The sequence below is a fragment of the Syngnathus floridae genome, chromosome 3 (assembly GCF_059516105.1).
Source record: "Syngnathus floridae isolate MCC-2025c chromosome 3, RoL_Sflo_1.0, whole genome shotgun sequence".
Classification (NCBI taxonomy): Eukaryota; Metazoa; Chordata; class Actinopteri; order Syngnathiformes; family Syngnathidae; genus Syngnathus; species Syngnathus floridae.
The window spans coordinates 11,384,001-11,402,122 of NC_142415.1; the positions used below are offsets into that span (position 1 = coordinate 11,384,001).

General features: G+C 40.1%; 2 protein-coding genes across 2 annotated transcripts in view; one reads left to right on the top strand and one right to left on the bottom strand.

Annotated features, from left to right (window-relative positions):
• The first annotated feature begins 428 nt into the window (after window positions 1–428).
• On the top strand, window positions 429–6,899 carry cyp2r1 (cytochrome P450, family 2, subfamily R, polypeptide 1). The gene is made up of 5 exons (XM_088370226.1): window positions 429–761; window positions 2,212–2,353; window positions 2,671–3,303; window positions 4,112–4,441; window positions 5,842–6,899. The coding sequence occupies exons 1-5, from the start codon at window positions 525–527 to the stop codon at window positions 6,042–6,044; spliced, it is 1,545 nt and encodes a 514-aa protein (XP_088226352.1). The 5' UTR covers window positions 429–524; the 3' UTR covers window positions 6,045–6,899.
• Window positions 6,900–8,392: 1,493 nt separating this feature from the next.
• Window positions 8,393–18,122, bottom strand: part of pde3b (phosphodiesterase 3B) — a 34,537-nt gene continuing 24,807 nt past the window's right edge. The window contains exons 6-16 of the mRNA XM_088370223.1: window positions 17,636–17,867; window positions 17,467–17,558; window positions 16,570–16,718; window positions 16,364–16,498; window positions 15,977–16,088; window positions 15,611–15,724; window positions 14,880–15,079; window positions 13,444–13,647; window positions 13,150–13,311; window positions 12,415–12,694; window positions 8,393–11,640 (exon numbers count right to left, since the gene is read on the bottom strand). Of these exons, the coding sequence (XP_088226349.1) occupies window positions 11,432–11,640; window positions 12,415–12,694; window positions 13,150–13,311; window positions 13,444–13,647; window positions 14,880–15,079; window positions 15,611–15,724; window positions 15,977–16,088; window positions 16,364–16,498; window positions 16,570–16,718; window positions 17,467–17,558; window positions 17,636–17,867 (1,889 nt within the window). The 3' untranslated portion in view covers window positions 8,393–11,431. The remainder of the gene's footprint in view (window positions 11,641–12,414; window positions 12,695–13,149; window positions 13,312–13,443; window positions 13,648–14,879; window positions 15,080–15,610; window positions 15,725–15,976; window positions 16,089–16,363; window positions 16,499–16,569; window positions 16,719–17,466; window positions 17,559–17,635; window positions 17,868–18,122) is intronic.

Consider the following 18,122-nt stretch of genomic DNA (forward strand, 5'->3'; position numbering starts at 1 on the left):
AATGTAAAAAAAACAGTGCATTTTTCAAATGGGTCATTCGGTTATCTGTCTGTCTGTCTGTCTGTCTGTCTGTCTGTCTGTCTGTCTGTCTGTCTGTCTGTCTGTCTGTCTGTCTGTCTGTCTGTCTGTCTGTCTGTCTGTCTGTCTATCTATCTATCTATCTATCTATCTATCTATCTATCTATCTATCTATCTATCTATCTATCTATCTATCTATCTATCTATCTATCTATCTATCTATCTTCATAATTTAACTTGGGATAGCACCGTGGGTCCATTCAACCCAAGAAAAAAAGTTTAAAAAAAAGAAAAAAAAGATGGTTATCATTGAGCAGGAGCAGGAACGGAGCAAAGTTCGGCTACCACGGGTGATTTTCTGGCCAATCTTCGCCCAGAAGGCGGGGGATAGAAAGTGTGCAAGATGATACATTTGTTCTCCAGAGCCTCGGCGAGCAGTCCAAGTCCGAGGGGGTCGGCGAGCGGCGCACGGAGCAGAAGTACAGCACATATTCGGCCGGGCAAATATGGTCTCAATTACCTCGCCGTCTCTGGCGCACATGTCCCGAGCGCAAGTTCTGCTGGTGGCGTGCGGCGTCAGCTTAGCCTTTCTCGCCGTGCTGCTCCTCCGTCAGCTCATCAAGCAGAGGAGACCCCCGGGATTCCCCCCCGGGCCTTCCCCCATCCCTGTCATAGGGAACATTATGTCTCTGGTCACCGAGCCGCACGTTTTCCTCAAGAAGCAGAGTGAAGTTCACGGACAGGTACGGTCATTGTCTCGCTGCACAGCGATGCACGCGGCGTTACGAAACCATGCAACCAAGAATCTTTGCACGCCTCTTGCAAATTGCAACAAAAAAAGTGCAACTTTTACCTTCCATTCACTGTTTTTAGAAAGAGGATTTGAACTAATTCCAGTTCATGCAGGCGTTTTCTGGACCTTTCAATACAGAACAGTTGTGGTTTGGTTTATGAGTTTTAATCGTACTGTGAGCTTGCTCCTACCTTAAATCAATGCTTCCTGACTGAACTTGAATTGCCTCCACAAAACATGTTACGTGTTTTTAATATGACGATACAGTGCAAAAGTGGGTAGTACATCTGGCTCTATGTGCTGAGATCAGGGTTTGAATCTGCATGCTTGCATGTTCTTGTTCGGGGTTCCTTGGGGTCCTCATGCTACCTCTCGCAAAATTGCCTGTGTGATTGATTGTTTATTTGTTCTTATGGATTAGTTGGTGACCAATCCCGGGTGTTTTACTCAATCTCAGGATGGATAATGATCGGCTCAACTGCAACTCGTTAGGATAAGCAATGCACAAAATTGATATTTTGGACACTATATTAAAAAAAATAAACTTAATGAAAATGAATGTAAAGAAATATTTTTTTTTTATGAAATGTAAGAAATCCACAAATATACACAGTACAGTCAAACCTCGGTTTTCGACCACAATCCGTTCCAGAAGGCGGTTCGAGAAGTGAATCGTTCAAATCCGAATCTATTTTTCCCATTACAAATAATAGAAAAAATTTAATCCGTTCCAAGAGAAGGAAAAAACCACGCCTTTTTAAAGCATTTTTTCATTTGCGCATTTTTGTCCGATCGCGCAACTGCAGCGCACCGCCGAACGCGCAACCGTAGCGCGCCACCGACCGCGCAACTGCACCGCGCTGGTCGCATTATTGTGACAGAGCCGTCGCTGAAATTTAGAAAATATTTTTAAAGTCCTGATGTACTTTCCAAAATGTAAGTGGACCTCATTGCGCAGGGAGCTTAATTTGGTCCGATCGCGCAACCGCAGCGCGCCGGGCGCTCATTGTCACATTGCTTTAAGAGCGTCTTTGTCTTTTAGGGTGGCTTTACTGCGCCCGCTTGCTTTCTTTGGAGGCATGATTAGAGGTTAATACAATCACTTAAACTAATACTAAATCTAGTAATATTGATACAAACACTAAATCTAATACTGATACGCAGACTAAAACGAAGACTACAATGAATGGTAAATCTAATACAGACACTAAAAAAAAAAAAAAAAGTTAGACACTGCTGCTAATCCAAGAAACGAACACTCAATCTAATGCTGATACTAAATCGAATACTTTTGATAATAAATCATCCGGCCTGGAATGTCCTTCCCAGTGCAGTATGACCTACTTTTCAAAAACCCTCGACCCACTTCGCAAAGGCTCACTTGGTCACGTGTGTCTCAGATTTTCAGTCTGGACCTCGGAGGCATCTTGACTGTGGTGCTGAATGGCTACGACTGTGTCAGGGAATGCCTTTACCATCAGAGTGAGGTCTTTGCTGACCGGCCAGCCTTGCCTCTCTTCAAGAAAATGACCAAAATGGGTGGTAAGAAAAGAGTGATGTTATTTATAGTTTACCAAATTACAACAGGGAGAGGTTTTTATCTTCGAGAAGGATTTAATGTGCACTCTTCCAATTACACTCTCAACAATGTGTTGCAATGTATTAATTGGATTAGAACAGTGGTGTGTTGAATTCTCAGTTAATCATTTTACAGTCAATTGTATTGCTCTATGAGTAAAAAAAAAAAAAACACATTACTGGATGTGCTGTACAAATGTTTACTCGAGGGACAATAGCAAAATAACCGAATAATGACTAAAAATGAAACATTCAACCAATGAATGGTTGTTTTTCCAAAGGTCTTCTCAATTGCAAATATGGCAAAAGCTGGATCGAACACCGCAAACTGGCGTGCAATTCGTTCAGGTACTTCGGAAGTAATCAGAGGCTCTTTGAGAGGAAGATCTCGGAGGAGTGCATGTTCTTCGTGGACGCCATCGACGAGCACAAAGGCAAAGCCTTCAATCCCAAACACCTGGTGACCAACGCCGTGTCCAACATCACCAACCTGATCATCTTCGGCCAGCGCTTCACCTATGATGACAGCAACTTTCAGCACATGATCGAAATCTTTAGCGAGAACGTGGAACTGGCAGTGAGCAGCTGGGCCTTCCTCTACAACGCCTTCCCTTGGATCGAGTATGTGCCCTTCGGGAAGCACCAGAAGCTCTTCCGCAATGCCGCCGAGGTCTACGACTTCCTACAACAGGTCATCGAGAGCTTTTCCCAAGGCCGGGTGCCACATATACCTCGCCACTACGTCGACGCCTACTTGGATGAGTTGGAGCAGAATGTGGGCAACCCTGGTTCGTCGTTCTCCTATGAGAACCTCATCTATTCAGTGGGGGAGCTAATCATCGCGGGCACCGAGACCACCACCAATACCCTGCGCTGGGCCATGCTCTACATGGCCCTATACCCCAACATACAAGGTCAGCTCATAAACCCCAAGTATTTGACACCCCTATGAGGTTTATAATTGCCTTAAGATGCCACAAGAGGGTGGCAAATTATTATACTTGTCTAAATGAAGCTTCTAAACTCACCTCAACATAGTTCCTTTGCAAAGATGCTACGAGGTGGCACCACACTAATACAGCGGTGCCTTGAGGTACACTGGAATGAATCAAAATGCCATTAATCCGTTCCAGTGTAGCCTAAAAATATTGTTTTGTTTTTGTTTAAAAGAAAAATGAAAGTCACTTCACAAAAACATATAGAAATAACATATATAGTAAAATTGAACGTGAAAAATTAAACAGTTTGCGTATCGATTAATATACTGCGGCTCTTTCTGCTATTTTTGTCGTGGGGTCGATCAATATCAGATTACGTCTGACAAGAGTTCAAATGGAAAAGCAGTTTTATGACATCACCTTTCTTGGAGAGTTTCACACATACTTTCAAGCGCAACATTGAAAGCAATGTGATAGGCAGACTGCCAGCAGGCGTAGAGGCTCTTTTGTCGAACAGTGCTTTTCCACGAGAACTCCTCAATTACACAATTTTTCTTTCTCATTTTTTCTTTATCAAAAACATATAAAAAAAAAATATTTGCAGGAAACAGAATTAAGGGATTAATGGCATTATACCGTATATGTATAAATTCACTTACAAGCTTGACAGGGATTTTTTTTGTAAAAACAAAAAACAATCTTGCAATCCTTTTAATGTGATGACTTTGTCGCTTGATTTTAAGCAAACATAATGTGTGCCACGTGTGTGTGTTGTGCCATACAGAGAGGGTGCACAGGGAGATTGACAGTGTGTTGCCAAACGGGCGAGCGCCCTCTTTAGAGGACAAACAGAAGATGCCCTTTGTGGAAGCTGTCCTGCATGAGATTCTGCGTTTCTGCAACATCGTCCCCCTGGGCATTTTTCGCGCCACGTCACAGGAGGCCCACGTCAATGGCTACACCATTCCCAAAGGCACCATGGTGATCACCAACCTGTATTCTGTGCACTTTGATGAGAAGTACTGGACGGATCCGGGCGTGTTCTCACCACAGAGGTTCCTGGACAGCAATGGTAACTTCGTGAGACGTGAAGCCTTCCTGCCATTCTCGCTGGGTGAGTCATCTAATTGGATCTAATTGTCACAAATTGAATTTCTAATAACCTGTCTTGTTAGTGCTGAGCCTTTTCATCTCAACTTATATGCAACACAAAAATATTCAAACTAAATCAACATTCACACAGCAAAAAGCATTAAAAAGTTTGTCTTTAGGCCACTGCACATTGATCGACACAAAATGGACAATCACAAAAAGTACAGTCGGCACCCACACCTGGCAATTGATCCTTGCGCACATACTGAGTCACCACAACAGAAAAAAACGTGACCCCCGGTGTCCTTATCAGAAAGCAACGTCTAGGCACCACATATACTGTATTGTACTGTATTTATTTTTGATTACACATATCCCAATTGTCAAGCTCTGTGAGAAGAATAAAGGAGACAATCAAAATTTCAAATTGCAGGAAAACTAGGCTGCGGTGCTCAGTTTTTTTGTTGTTTTTTTGGAGAGATGCTACAAGGTGGCGTTTTAAGGACTATTGTACTTTAGTCTAAATCAGGGGTGTCAGACTTACTTTTGTCGTGGGCCGCATCATAGTCATAGTTTCCTTCGAAGGGCCATTGAAATTGTCAACCCAAATAAATGTGTGAATGTCTCATATATCTCATTTAGGCTACACAACAAACTAGTGAATAACTAGTTTTTAAAACAAAGACTGAGAAAAATTGTTCAAATATGTATTTAAAAAAATATGAATAGTAATAAAATTGATAGCAATATAGATATTTTTTAAGAGTGAAAACAATTTGTTATTTTAGTTTTGACATATGTATTTGATGCACAATTTGTCTGTGCGGGCCACATAAAATGACGTGGAGAGCCGTATCTAGCCCCCGGGCCTTGAGTTTGAGAGGTGTGGTCTAAATGAAGCTTCTCAACTCACTTTTTGTATTAATGGCACAAAGATGCCAACAGGTGAAAAAAATGTAACATATATAGGTTTATAGGCGAATTCACAAATACTGAATTGTGAATATGCGGGTTCAGTGTAGCTACAGCCATTCACACTAGAGGTTGAATGCTATACATACATGCTATATATAAATATGTATTGCATTGTATTGTACCAACCACAAAATGTTGGCTATGTGTGCTATCTTAATGGTAAAGCCCACAGACTGGCTAATTACATATAAAGGGTGGTGTTATAAAAGGGATATTTGAGCACAAACAGCAGCCAATTTTAGCAAAGAATATTACAATATTCAGGCATATATTCTTTATCCTCTGCAAAAAATATATATATATATCACTGAGCCAATCACTGTATTTGTGAATGTCTTCTTGGTTTCTTACTAAGATTTCCCTTCACTTCTACACAAACTAAAAGCTTTTTATTGTATCGTTTAAAGTATAAATTATGCAATCTGATACAGTGTTTTATCCTTGTAGGGAGGCGTCAATGTCTTGGTGAGCAACTGGCCAGGATGGAAATGTTTCTCTTTTTTACCACTTTGCTCCAGAGATTCCACCTTCAGTTCCCGCCAGGAAGTATTCCCACAGTAGCGCCCAAACTGGGCATGACCTTGCAACCCAAGCCTTACTCCATCTGCGCCATCCGCAGGCAGCACAAAGACACTCCTTATCACAATTAGGCATCAACCACTCAAGTTCCTGTTCAACTAGATTGGATTTTCATATAGTGATCGACTCCGCAAAATATAGGTGCTTAAGAAAGCCACCCAGAATTGTAGTGGTGCATCTTTTGGGAACTCCCACTTGTGGACACGTGATCATCTATGTAATTGGGCAATATGCGTATTTGCACAATAGGCACAAAGCTGTGCAATGCAGACTTTCGAGACAGACGTACATTATCGATCGAGTTCTGCGTAGCGAAGGACACGAAATGTCTCTGAACCTCGGCGAGCCGGGAATGTGTTAGGTATACGTCAATGATTGATACTAAGTACACTGTTGCTGGTTCACAGCCCTCCCTTCACAGGGGCAGCGTCAGGTCAGACAAATGACTCATGTCATTTGGAGCTGCGGGCACAACCGAGACTTTCCAAGAACATTCGCACGCTTAGGCTGGACATGGGCTGGCTTTATGTCATCTGAACTGAGTTTGACACCGCTTCCTGGGAGAGTGCTTTTGGTAAAAGCTTTCTCCTGGAAGGCCGATGCAAAAGCTGGTGGATTTCTAGAAATCACTTGTTTCCCCCTTATGGTGCTTATTAGTACTTACAAAGTACTTCATTTACATGTCTTTTTTGAATACTGGTGTTTTTATGTGTTCATCAAGTACTTGCTTAACAACAAAATGCATACTTTTTTTTACAAAATACATTTTACAAGTGTGTTATATTACGTTTGTAATACTTGAATCAATGATTACGGCGAGCTGCAACATAGTTAAGAGGAATTGCTATGTTGACTTAAGACTTGAATTGTTTGTTTTGGTTTATTTGAATACAAAAAAAAACATTAAAAGTGCACATTGTTGCCAAGTGTCAGTGTAAACGTCATGAGTGACTGGATGGATGATTGGCAATCTCTTATGAAAGTTTTTTTTTTTTTTTTTTTTAATTACTTAAACTTCTGTGATCCAAGTAGATTAGTCCTCTGAATAATTACTTGAGTTGGTACTCCGTGATAAAAACCTCATCAAGTATTGAGTGACTGGGAAGTAATATATGATTTATTATTTTTGTTTTAATTAGAGCATGGACATCAGATAGTCAAAAAATACGATAGGAAGGTGCAAATTCAGATATTGCCCAACATTATCACTTCAAATAAAACAAAATATCATTAAATCTTTATATAAAAAAAGGGAAAAAAGAGAAAATTTAGCGACAAGAAATTTCTTAAATTAACATTCTTTGGTCACACTCATTAAATGGCACAGGCTCACCAGTCAAAGCCTATACATAGAAAATCACAACTTGCTTTCTACTAGTGCTGCAGGTAATTACTTCTAAAACAATTAATCTAAATTATTTTGTTGAGTAATCATTGAATCTGATTGAAAAATGACATACCATTTGTCACACACGAGTAGTCTCCTGGACCCTAGTAGTTGAAACAACACTCTTACACAAGTAGTTTTGCCGCACTCGTAACATGAAGTTGTACTTCTACTCTACCAAAGTTGTCCTACAAGCGTGCAGAAAGTATTTTCTATTCTACTGGTGGACTGAATTGTTTTACTCATAAAGGAAAAAGTACCAACACTGTACTTTTATGTTAAGATGTATGTCAAGGACTTAAAAATGCTCCAATGGCTTTTTTGGAAAGCTATTCCAACCTTTATTTTAAGATTATGTAATAGTCTGCTCTTTTTCTTCACTTGTAGGACAACTTTGACATATTATTCTAAGACCTACAGTACATGCTACTAGTGAGGCAAAACTGTGCACTAGTGGACAACTGTGTAGTGATAGTTGTCAACTGAAATTTCACTAATAGCATGCTTGTCAACAAATAGTTTTGCCTCACAAGTAACATGTAGTTGTCCTGCTAACAAGTAGTCCTAGTAGTTCTGAGAAACGTCACCGTCTGAGTTCTACTAGTGCACTAATTTGTCTTACTAGTATAGAGTACAACTGCTTTCCTTGGCGACACTCAGAATTGCTTGATTGCCTATTATTGCTTCCTATTAATTGCATTTAACCAATCAAAATTGTATCAACTCCACTATTATAGCAAATTATGTTTTCTGGAGTCTACCATTGCACCATGAGGTCCTCAATCTATGTTTTCCGGCCAAAATATTGCATGTTACTTCACATTGTGGCAAAGTGTAATATCTTCAGTGTTGTACCATGAAAAGATAAAATAATCTCACTAATGTGAGAGGTGTACTCACTTTTGTGAGACACTCTGCAGCCTGAAAAGAATGCAGTTGAAAGAGAAACAGTGGAGTTTTTCCATTGATTTACTACCAAATTCCTAAAGTTGTCACCCACACACACTCAGAAAAATCAACAAGAACCGTGAGTACTTGAGGGATGGTGTTTTATGACAGCTATAAATAACAAAAATCAATTGCTCCCACAGTGCAAGTGAGGGTGAATGGTTGCATTGGGTGAGAAGAGGTACGTATACAAATGCCACACATGGGTAACTTCTGTTTTTTTTTTTTGTTTTGTTTTTTTATGGCACAATCATTAGAGGACATGGTGGTTTGGAATACTGAGAAAAGCCGACAACACTCGGAATTCAACTCGACAGAATCATAGCTTCTGGTCCTGGAGAACTCCAGAGGAAAGTATGGATATGGCTCTGACCTGAGTCCAGTCTGCTACTTTCGCTGCTCCTTTGACAATACTGGAACGCTAATGTCACGGTCGACCGAAAGTAGGTCGAGTTTGGCACTAGTGAAGGAGAGATGATGAGATTGAAAAAAAGCAAAGAGATTGAACACAATTGAAAAGAAAAGAAGAAAAAGATACCAAATAGCCACACCAAAATCAAGGACAGAATCCCAATGTATATCACAAGTGAGCGTGTAGAAAACTGATGCATTCAATTGATTATTCAAAAATATATATTTATGCACATATTCTTTTTGTACAGTGGCTAAACACTTGTCTGGTGTTAAAATGAGCACACCTGTGATTTTTTTCTCTTTATAAATGTTAAATCGCAATTGGACTTTCTGCAGATTATGATTGGTAACATGACAAAAAGGCAACCATTTTGCCTTCCCTTTCATAAAATGGAATGCCGAGATGGATGGAAAAAAACGCCTGGTCCCTTCTTTACACTGGCCTCTAGAAGAAAAAGTAAAATACATTGGTGCCATGAGATCCGAGTGACCTGACTCCTGGGTTATTTGAGACAAAATGAGGAATAACGTTTTGTTTTTATGTTTTGGTTTGACTTACAAGCCAAACTTGATACGTAAGCACCGCATGGCGGCAGGCGACTCACCTTAGCTCACTTCAAGAGCAGTCGAGCAAAAACTGAACAATTCTTCTACAGGAGGCTTCAAGCTGTTTAATGCCACTCCCAGTTGTTCACCATCAAGCTAAACATCAAACAATAAGAATTATGTGTTGCCTCTAAAACAACCTAAAAATTGCTTAAAGACCTATGCTAACATACAATGGAAAACTTTCCTTATATGAAAAACAATGAATTAAATTTTTTTTTGTTGGGTGGCATGTCTTTTGAAGGCCGGCCGGAACGGATTAATGGCATTTCCATTCATTTCAATGGAGAAGAATGATCTAAATTAAACTCGCATCTCAAGACACCAATGTAGAAGAAAAATGTTTTTGGGTTGGCTGAGAAAAAGGCACCTGGCCAATCTCCTTAATATTAAGCAATGAACGGACTAGAGACATCCGTTCTCACATCCCAGAGGATTTCAATTGCTTCAATTTGCAGTCAAATAGTTCACTCAACTCCTTCACTTGCCCAGGTGTATGGTATGGTGTTCCTTGTTAGAGTCTATCCAATCTTAATGGAATTAATTCCTGCAAAGTAATCATACAGCTCTGCATGAATCCTGAGTAACCTTTATAACAAATAACAACTAATAAACAGGAAATTATATATCCATTCATTTAGACGGCATTCCTGACCTGAATGCAACACCAGAGAACATTAATGAATGCACAAAAGCATACACACAAATCACAAACTAAAAAATAATTAAAAACGTGCTTTCTCCAAATATTCTATCACATTCTTTCCAAAAGATAATCACACATTCAAAAACACATTGTAAGCCAAGGAAACAACAAAAGGGGGTGGCACACATGAGTAACGGCATCCAAAATGATGCAGATATAATAATGCGAAACATCAGTCAACAGTTCATATAATGTCTCTGTGACCGAGTGTCATACAGTGTTTTCGTGTCACCAGCAAGGAAAGAAAACTACACAAGCCAAGGCTCTGGGCCAACATGGATTCGGTAAAGGTTCAGACAGGCACATCTGATATACTGTATGTTTGTCATGTGTATATGCGTGTGTGTGTGTGTGTGTGTATGTGTGTGTGTGTGTGTACACACACAATATATGATGTGTTTTGACAAAAAAAAAGGTTTGAGTCTTCCTTGGTAACTATGTATTTTGACAGTAACCTGGTCATATTATGTATGGAAAGAACAAAATTTTGGGATTCTTGTCAAAAACTTTAATCTTTTTGTGACATGCATTTTATGGACTATATATGCATGGCAGCTCATCAAATATTCCCAGTAGAAAATTTTGGGGGTGTAGCTACCAGAAAGCCCCCTGGAGAAACAACAAAAAAAATCTTAAAAATACTGTATTTAGAAGTGAATTTTCGATTCTCCAGGATTCATATTATCTTCAAAACATATGAAAATGAGAAAAACATTGAAATTGAATCATCTGATGAAAAATCACAGTTTGCAGCCTTTGAGTTTGCTCAACATATACCTAATTTTGTGAAAACACCTCACATATGTACGTGTGCGTGTGTGTGTCTCGATCTAGTCTTTCATCTTTCCATATATGAGCAGTTTACTTTGGTAAAGGGCATCAATGCGTCTCCACGTTGCTTGCTTGGTTCATCCTCAATCTCTGTTCTTTTTTTTAATAGTCACAACATGATTTGTATCTAAGGGAGGTTTAAGCGCTATGCTTTCAAGACATTGTCGCAGCCAAGGTTAACCAAGGTCATCCCAGGAGTCTGACGCTCTTCTTCCACACCTGCGACAAACCTCACTTGTGGTGTGTCTTCTTTGCGCCACTCTAGTACTCTCCACGGGGGGTGGGGTTGAAAGTGCATAGGAGCTGGACTCCCACTGTTGCAGCGAGGATCCGCTCACAGTGGTAAGGCCTTCTTTTGTTTTGTTTCTCCAGAATTGACTGCACAGTGTTCAGCGTGCGTGTGTGTGTGTGTGTGTGTGTGTGTGTGTGTGTGTGTGTGTGTGTGTGTGTGAGTGAGTGAGTGAAAAATGTCATTATGTGCATGTCAGTGTGTGAAAGGCTATTTGGGTGTAGGACATTTTCTTCTGAAAGTCTTCCTGCCTGTTTCTCCACGCGTTGTTGTGGTGCTACTGACGCTCCTCCCCTTCCTCCTCCTCCTGGATGACCTGAATCTCCTCTGAAGGTGATGCGGGCATGCTGGCCGGCAGGCTGTCAGGCTGCTGCTGCTCGTCTTTGCTCTTTTCCTCTTCGTCAATGACTTTCTTCCACACTTTGTGGTTCTCGGTAAGGTGCTGCATAATGCTGCAGAATAACTGGCGGTGCCTTTTCCTCCTTTCTGCAGAAGAAGCAAAAAAAGAAACCAATTTGACCTGTTTTAACATTTTACAGCAATACCTTGAATATCATTCTTTCGCTGTGAAATGTGATATTTTCTCAAAAGTCAGAAAAATTGAATTATTTAGTAAATGTCAATCTTTTGTACAGTTTAGGTGCACTGACGCTGTTTTGGGTTAAATGTTTTGTGTCCACTAAAATGGCTTTTAGATTTACCAGAGTGTTTTCAATCAAGGAAAATAGTGGTAATGGCGGAAAAGTTTCAACTGTGTAACTGTATGTGCTATAAATGTGATTATTTGTTATGAGACAGTGGTAACAGTGTTCAAGAGGAAGGTTCAAACTGTCCTGACAACCATCACATTTGCACATGTTCCTGCTAATACATGCACCTCTGTCTTTGAAGGGTCATGAGGGAATCTTACAAAGGTCCAAGTCATGTAGACATTTATTTGAGGGGAGATGGTAGAACTAGAAATAATCAATTGTGGAAATAATAATGATCACAATTATTTTGATCAAGACTGACATCACGATTAAAAAAATGATTATGAAAGGCTATCAATATATTTGGAACAAATGTGTTGTTCATAATTGGATAATGACAATTATGAGAATGGGAGCATGAATGGTTTTTTGTCTATATGCCTTGTGACTGATTGGTGACCTGTCCAGTGTATAACCTGGCCTGCACCCAAAGTCAACTAGGATAGGCTCCAGCTCCTGAACAAAATAGGCAGGAGAAAATGAACAGTTGGCTTTACAGCTGACTCACTTGGTTGTGGATCTTCCTCAAGCTCATCCATGTCCTCCTCTTCATCATCTTCATCATTGTCATCGTCGTCAGAGTCTGAGTCCACCCGACCCTCGTCGTCCTCGTCATCTGATCGGTCGCCATTCACCCACTGGCCAGGAAGTAAACCTGCAGCATCGTACGAGTTACACAGCGGGCCAACAATATGTGTGATGAAGGACTCCTGCAGCTTTGCCAACTGTGGAGAAGAGCGGTCCATGAAGGGGCTAATGGGCAAGCCCAGGCCTGCTTCTTCATCGCCCTGCAAGTAAAAAGAAAAAAGTACAGCTCGTGACGGGTTTCCATACTTCAAAAACACTGAGAGAGATGGACTTTAAATGCTTAACGTTCAATTTAGACAAAATTTTTTTTTAATGATATGATCAAAACTCATTCACTGCCAATGACATATCTTTGGCTTTTAAGAATCCAGACATTCAATACGAGGACGGTATTTATGTACACATTCTTTTGCTGTTGTTCAAGTGGTCGGGAGGGTCTGAAATTGGTTGGCAATGAATGAGTTTGAGGAGTTCCATGAGTAGTCAATGGAATAAACAATAGGATAATTGATTCCCAAAAGATTAGTTTGTAACAGGCTTACATTTTTATCCTATTGACAGCACTTTGTTACAGGTCTGTTTATTTTTTTTCCATGAGTCTGACCATGTAGCTCAAAGATGCTGGGTTAAGAGGAAAGCATGCAGACTGTATTACCTGCTCATAAAACTCATTCACAATGCCTTCAGTCCATTTCAAATGAAGATCGCGGACTTTGGCTGGTCCGTTGATGTCTGCCAGCTTGATACACACTTGGCACACCAGCAATCTGTCATTCTCATTGGTCCAGTCAATTCCTGGACTGTTCACATCATTGACCTTGAAATCAAACAGACAGGGCACTCATTAAAGGCATTTGCATCATCTATCCGTAACATTCTTAATGGTTCAATTAGGGAGACTAAATTAAATAAATATAAATTAAATTAGCAATTCTTATCAGGTACTGACCTTGGAATTGAACTCAGCTAGGAAGTCAAAGTGCTTCTTGAGGTCTGTGGCTAGAATAGCCTCAATGACTAGAAAGCGAAAGCGCTTGAATTCCACATGATCGAGGTTGACCAAGAAGTTAAACTCTGGTCGGGATAGGTACAGGTTCCAGGCGGACGCAGCGTGGTGATTCTCTAGCACGGAGCGATCGTTGTACAACACCGCCTGCATTGCACATGAAGGGAAAAGCCAAAGGTGAGAGTAGAAAACTTCTATGTAATCTGACAAAATAATAAAAAAAAGTGTAGGATTTTGTGCCTCTGATTAACCCCAAATAAATTGAAGATATTCTAATCGATATAATGCTACCAGCACCACGTTTCACTGTAGGTTTAGTGTTTTGTTGGTCATGAGCTTCGTTATGTCTGCTGCACCCTTCAGAAATTATTTCGATATGAATTTCCTATATCAGTCCATGTCAGCACAAAACCTTCAAGCTACTGCTAGAAAGACAAGAAATTTGTTAGGAATAGCCTACCAGAAAATTTGTAATTTATTTAGGGTTAAACAGAGTTACTTTAACAAAACAAAACAAGATAAAATGCGTTGCAATGCAACCGGTGTTACTGAAGCAAGACATTTCGATAGGCACTTTCCAGCACCAACGATCTTTTGCCAGACATGTTTGTCAAAATCATCAATGATCAATAGGTTCAGGGTTCCCTCTCTTTGCTCTTAACCCACTTTGCTATTTGAACAGGGGCACATACTTGCTGACCAAGTTTTGCATCCAAGTGTTAGATAGACACTGAACATGTGGACTCTATCTCATTACAATGGAGTGTCCTTTGAGTAACATATTTCACAATTGAAGGGACACCTCTTTTTATTGGGTTAATCGGCACTGGGTGCTTCTTTAACCCATGTTGCACTCTTCCATGCCAATTTCAATATTTTTTACATGTGGCACATGTCGCTGTGCGGTTTCTTTAGGACGCCTAACACCTGAAGAGAGAAACAGTGTAGTTACAGTGTATGATTACATTTCAAAACAGGAGAGGTAGATTATGTAACCAGTCAATGCCGTGTGGTGTAAGGTGCATGCGCGAGTTGGCTCAAGGTTTTTTTTTTTTTGGTAGGGGGGTGCATCAGTGGGGAATAAAATGTTATTCTGCAGAATATATTTTGATATGATTTTGATCTTCAGTAATCAGAAATGACACCACCATAAATATTTTTTTATATGATTTTGATCTTCAGCAATCAGAAACAACACCACCAAAACGATTCCAAGAGGACCCCCTCCAATAGTTACTTATTCAGGATCCCTATTTATATTTGGCTGTACAGGATTATGGGAGTATGAGTAAAACAATAAAACAAATCATAGCTTCAATTAAAATGTATGTGTGTAACCTTAACTTTTCTGTAAACTTGAACCAGCCCAATCGGTTTACCTGAGGAGCATTAGTGGCAACTAAAAAGGCATTAGTGCGACCAGGATGATCATAGTCGTGCATTGCAGCTGCTACATAAAGGGCCATGAGCTCCAGAGCTGGGATGTTCCAAGCCAGGCAGCCGTAGCTGTCATCTGATATGGTCGAGGACTTAGACGAGGCGTAGGATATCCTGCCAGGAGAGATCCCACTGTCTGAGTCTGGAACACAGAGTGTTAATAGATTTATTAAAGCCGTAATATTTATTAGAAACGTTTAAAACATGACCAAAGATACATTTTTCATTTTATAATGCATTAATTCAGCTGTATTCTCCATTGATTTAGGGAAATTAAATAGTCGTTTATATTTATAACATATGATCAAAATCAAGTTTACCACTAAATATACCTAATTATAATTACATTTGTCAAATACACCAAGTAAAAACTAGGACAATAATGTATTACTATTCTACATAGACATTTTCAACTTTTTTTTTTTTAAACTACACTTACAAATAATTTGACTTTATCTGCTCCCTTAAAAAAGTCAAATGTGGCCCTTGATCACAAAAAAAAGTTCTGCAAAATAATTTAAAACATTGTAAAATATTAAAAGGTTATTTCCAATAAAAAAAAGTAATTCTAAATGCAGACAATGCAGAAGTCGGCCAGATCGTGCCTGTCAGATTACTCGAGGCTTCTTTCATAGTACCGGTATTTGCTACGGGGAATTCAGTTTAAGTTCACCTGTGTCACTTCCGGTCACATGCTCACTATGGATCTGCTGGAACCCGGGGATTGGTCGAGTGGTCAGGTACCAGACAGCGTGGAGCACATCAGTAGCATGGACTCGGTTATGATCTGCGGGCATTTAATCCAATGCTGTAAATTGACCGCATTTGGCTACGCATGCAACTTTGCAACACAATGGGCTACTGAGCTCATACAGCAAGACATGAGCACATTCTGATGACACAAGAACAAACAGTTAACATGAATCTTGAAATTTTCTGGAGGCCTAGCGCAGTGTGAGCACATTCTGATGACACGAGAACAAACAGTTAAAATGAATCTTGAAATTTTCTGGAGGCCTAACGCAGTGTGAACACTCACAGGGAATGTCCCTGTAGCCATTTTCCAGGGCAAAGAAGTATGTCATGAACTCTCGCACAGGGATCTTGAATATTTCAAACAGACACGTATCCTGGAAAAGGGTGTAAGTCACCTGGGGAAATACAGACGAGCTTTACTGAAACAAACATCAACGCCACCATCCGTCAATCGCTTGCACATGCAATGCATAAACATTAAAATCTGCTTTGTTTGTCAATGTGTTGGTTTCAGCTACAAATCAGCCAAGCATTAACAAATGACTTAACAAATGTGCTGATGGAAACAAACAGTATTAATATATTTATCAGGAAGGGGGACAACCACTGACCACAGCCGAAGGGTACAACAAAAACACACAAGAGAAAATGTTTGTATCGGAGTACTAACATAGCTGAGTATTCTTCCTGTCTTTCCTCCCGTTTTGTCCACCAGGTCAAAAATCTGGAAATTCCAGGTATTCATCTTCTCCATGAGGGCCTCGTGGTCTTCCAGCATCGGGTCTAGTTGAAACTCCTGATCACGCTGGAGTGGACCAATAAACCATTATTGTATTTCATTGCGGGGATTGTTATGCTTGCTGTCATTTTACTGACCCCCAATTCCTGAGTCTGCTTCTCTGTGCTGGGGCTATGTTCCTCCTCAGCTTCCCGTTGCTTCACTGTGCTCTCAGTTTCTCCAGGTAGGTCTGCTTCCATGCTCTCCTCCCTGATTAAAGGCTCCCCTAGGAACTCTGGCCCTTCGCCTGCAAGGTCCCACAAAAAGAAAAAAAAAAAATCTGCAATTCATTCTTCAATCGCTTTTTGATACAAAGCTTTGACAGACACAAACACGTGAACACACACTCAGGAATTCATATAATTGCAGTTTTTTTCCAATATTCCTATATCCCTTGAAGAGCAAGGGTCCACTGCGTAGTTTTAAGTTGTAATATCACTATTCACCATCAGGAGGCAGAAATTTATCCGTTGTTCTTACACAGAATCTTATATTGTTCAAGACTACAAGAGAAGGCCTAATCAAAAATAAAAAGGCCAGATTTGGAATTACATGCAGGACAAACATAATATTAATATTGGGAATGAGCTGATTTTCATGAAAAAAAAAAAAAGCAGAAAATGTCTTGCACTTAATTTTGGGTTGCTCTTCAGCAGTTTTTTTACGCCATCCTCAAATGGTGTAACTCTAATCCACAGCAGCCCTTTGTACTGGATTAAAAAGACCATCAAAGTGTGTTATTCTTTTGAGAGTTCAAGCACTTAGTTGAAAGCAGAAGCTTTTACATATGAATTGAGAAATGTGTTACCATAAATAACATATGAGAAATAAGTTATATACGTTGGTTCAATGAAAAAAAATACATGAGAAACTGCATGGTTCTTGAGGCTCCTCTAGTCGCGCTGATGATCATCATCATTTAAGTTGCCCATTCCTGAGATATATGCACATACACATATAGACATTAGTCTATTATCAGATGTAATTTTATATACCTGAGCGCCTGTGTTGGGCCTCGCTGAGAAGGGGCTGATGAAGATCCCCTGAATCGCTACTGGAAACTCCCTTTGACATCTGACGCCCGCAGCTGGTGTGGACAAGTCAAGCCTCATGCATGACTATAATTAAACAATTATGAGCAGGAAGTTCCTAGTATTTTTTTACCTGTTGCAAACAGGTAAAGTGGAGCTGCGGAATGCCTGCTGGAAGTCACATGAACTGAGCGAATAGCCCAAAGGCTTGTGCAGGTTCAGGTTGACACTTGGCTTTGTCAGGAAGTCCGCTGTGTCTGGGAACTCCACTGGTGACCGTGTGACCAGGGAGGATGTTGAACCTGTGTTTACAAACGAAGGACTGTGGCTGGGAGAAGTGACGGGACTCAGACTAGGAGAGGTCCCTGATGAGGGCAAGACAAAAGGGTTCATTAATCAAAACAAGTTGAGTGTATTTGTCAGGGACTGCATACAGGAAATATTCGATTGGAGAGTAAAGATGCTCTGCACCAGAGTATATCTTAAATGCTAACGTATTTTCCGCACTATAGGGCGCATTTAAAAAATAAAAATTTACTCAAAAAAAACACAGTGTGCCTTAGAATCAAGAGCGCCTTATATATGGATCAATTAATGAATTTGTTGATCCACACTGGATG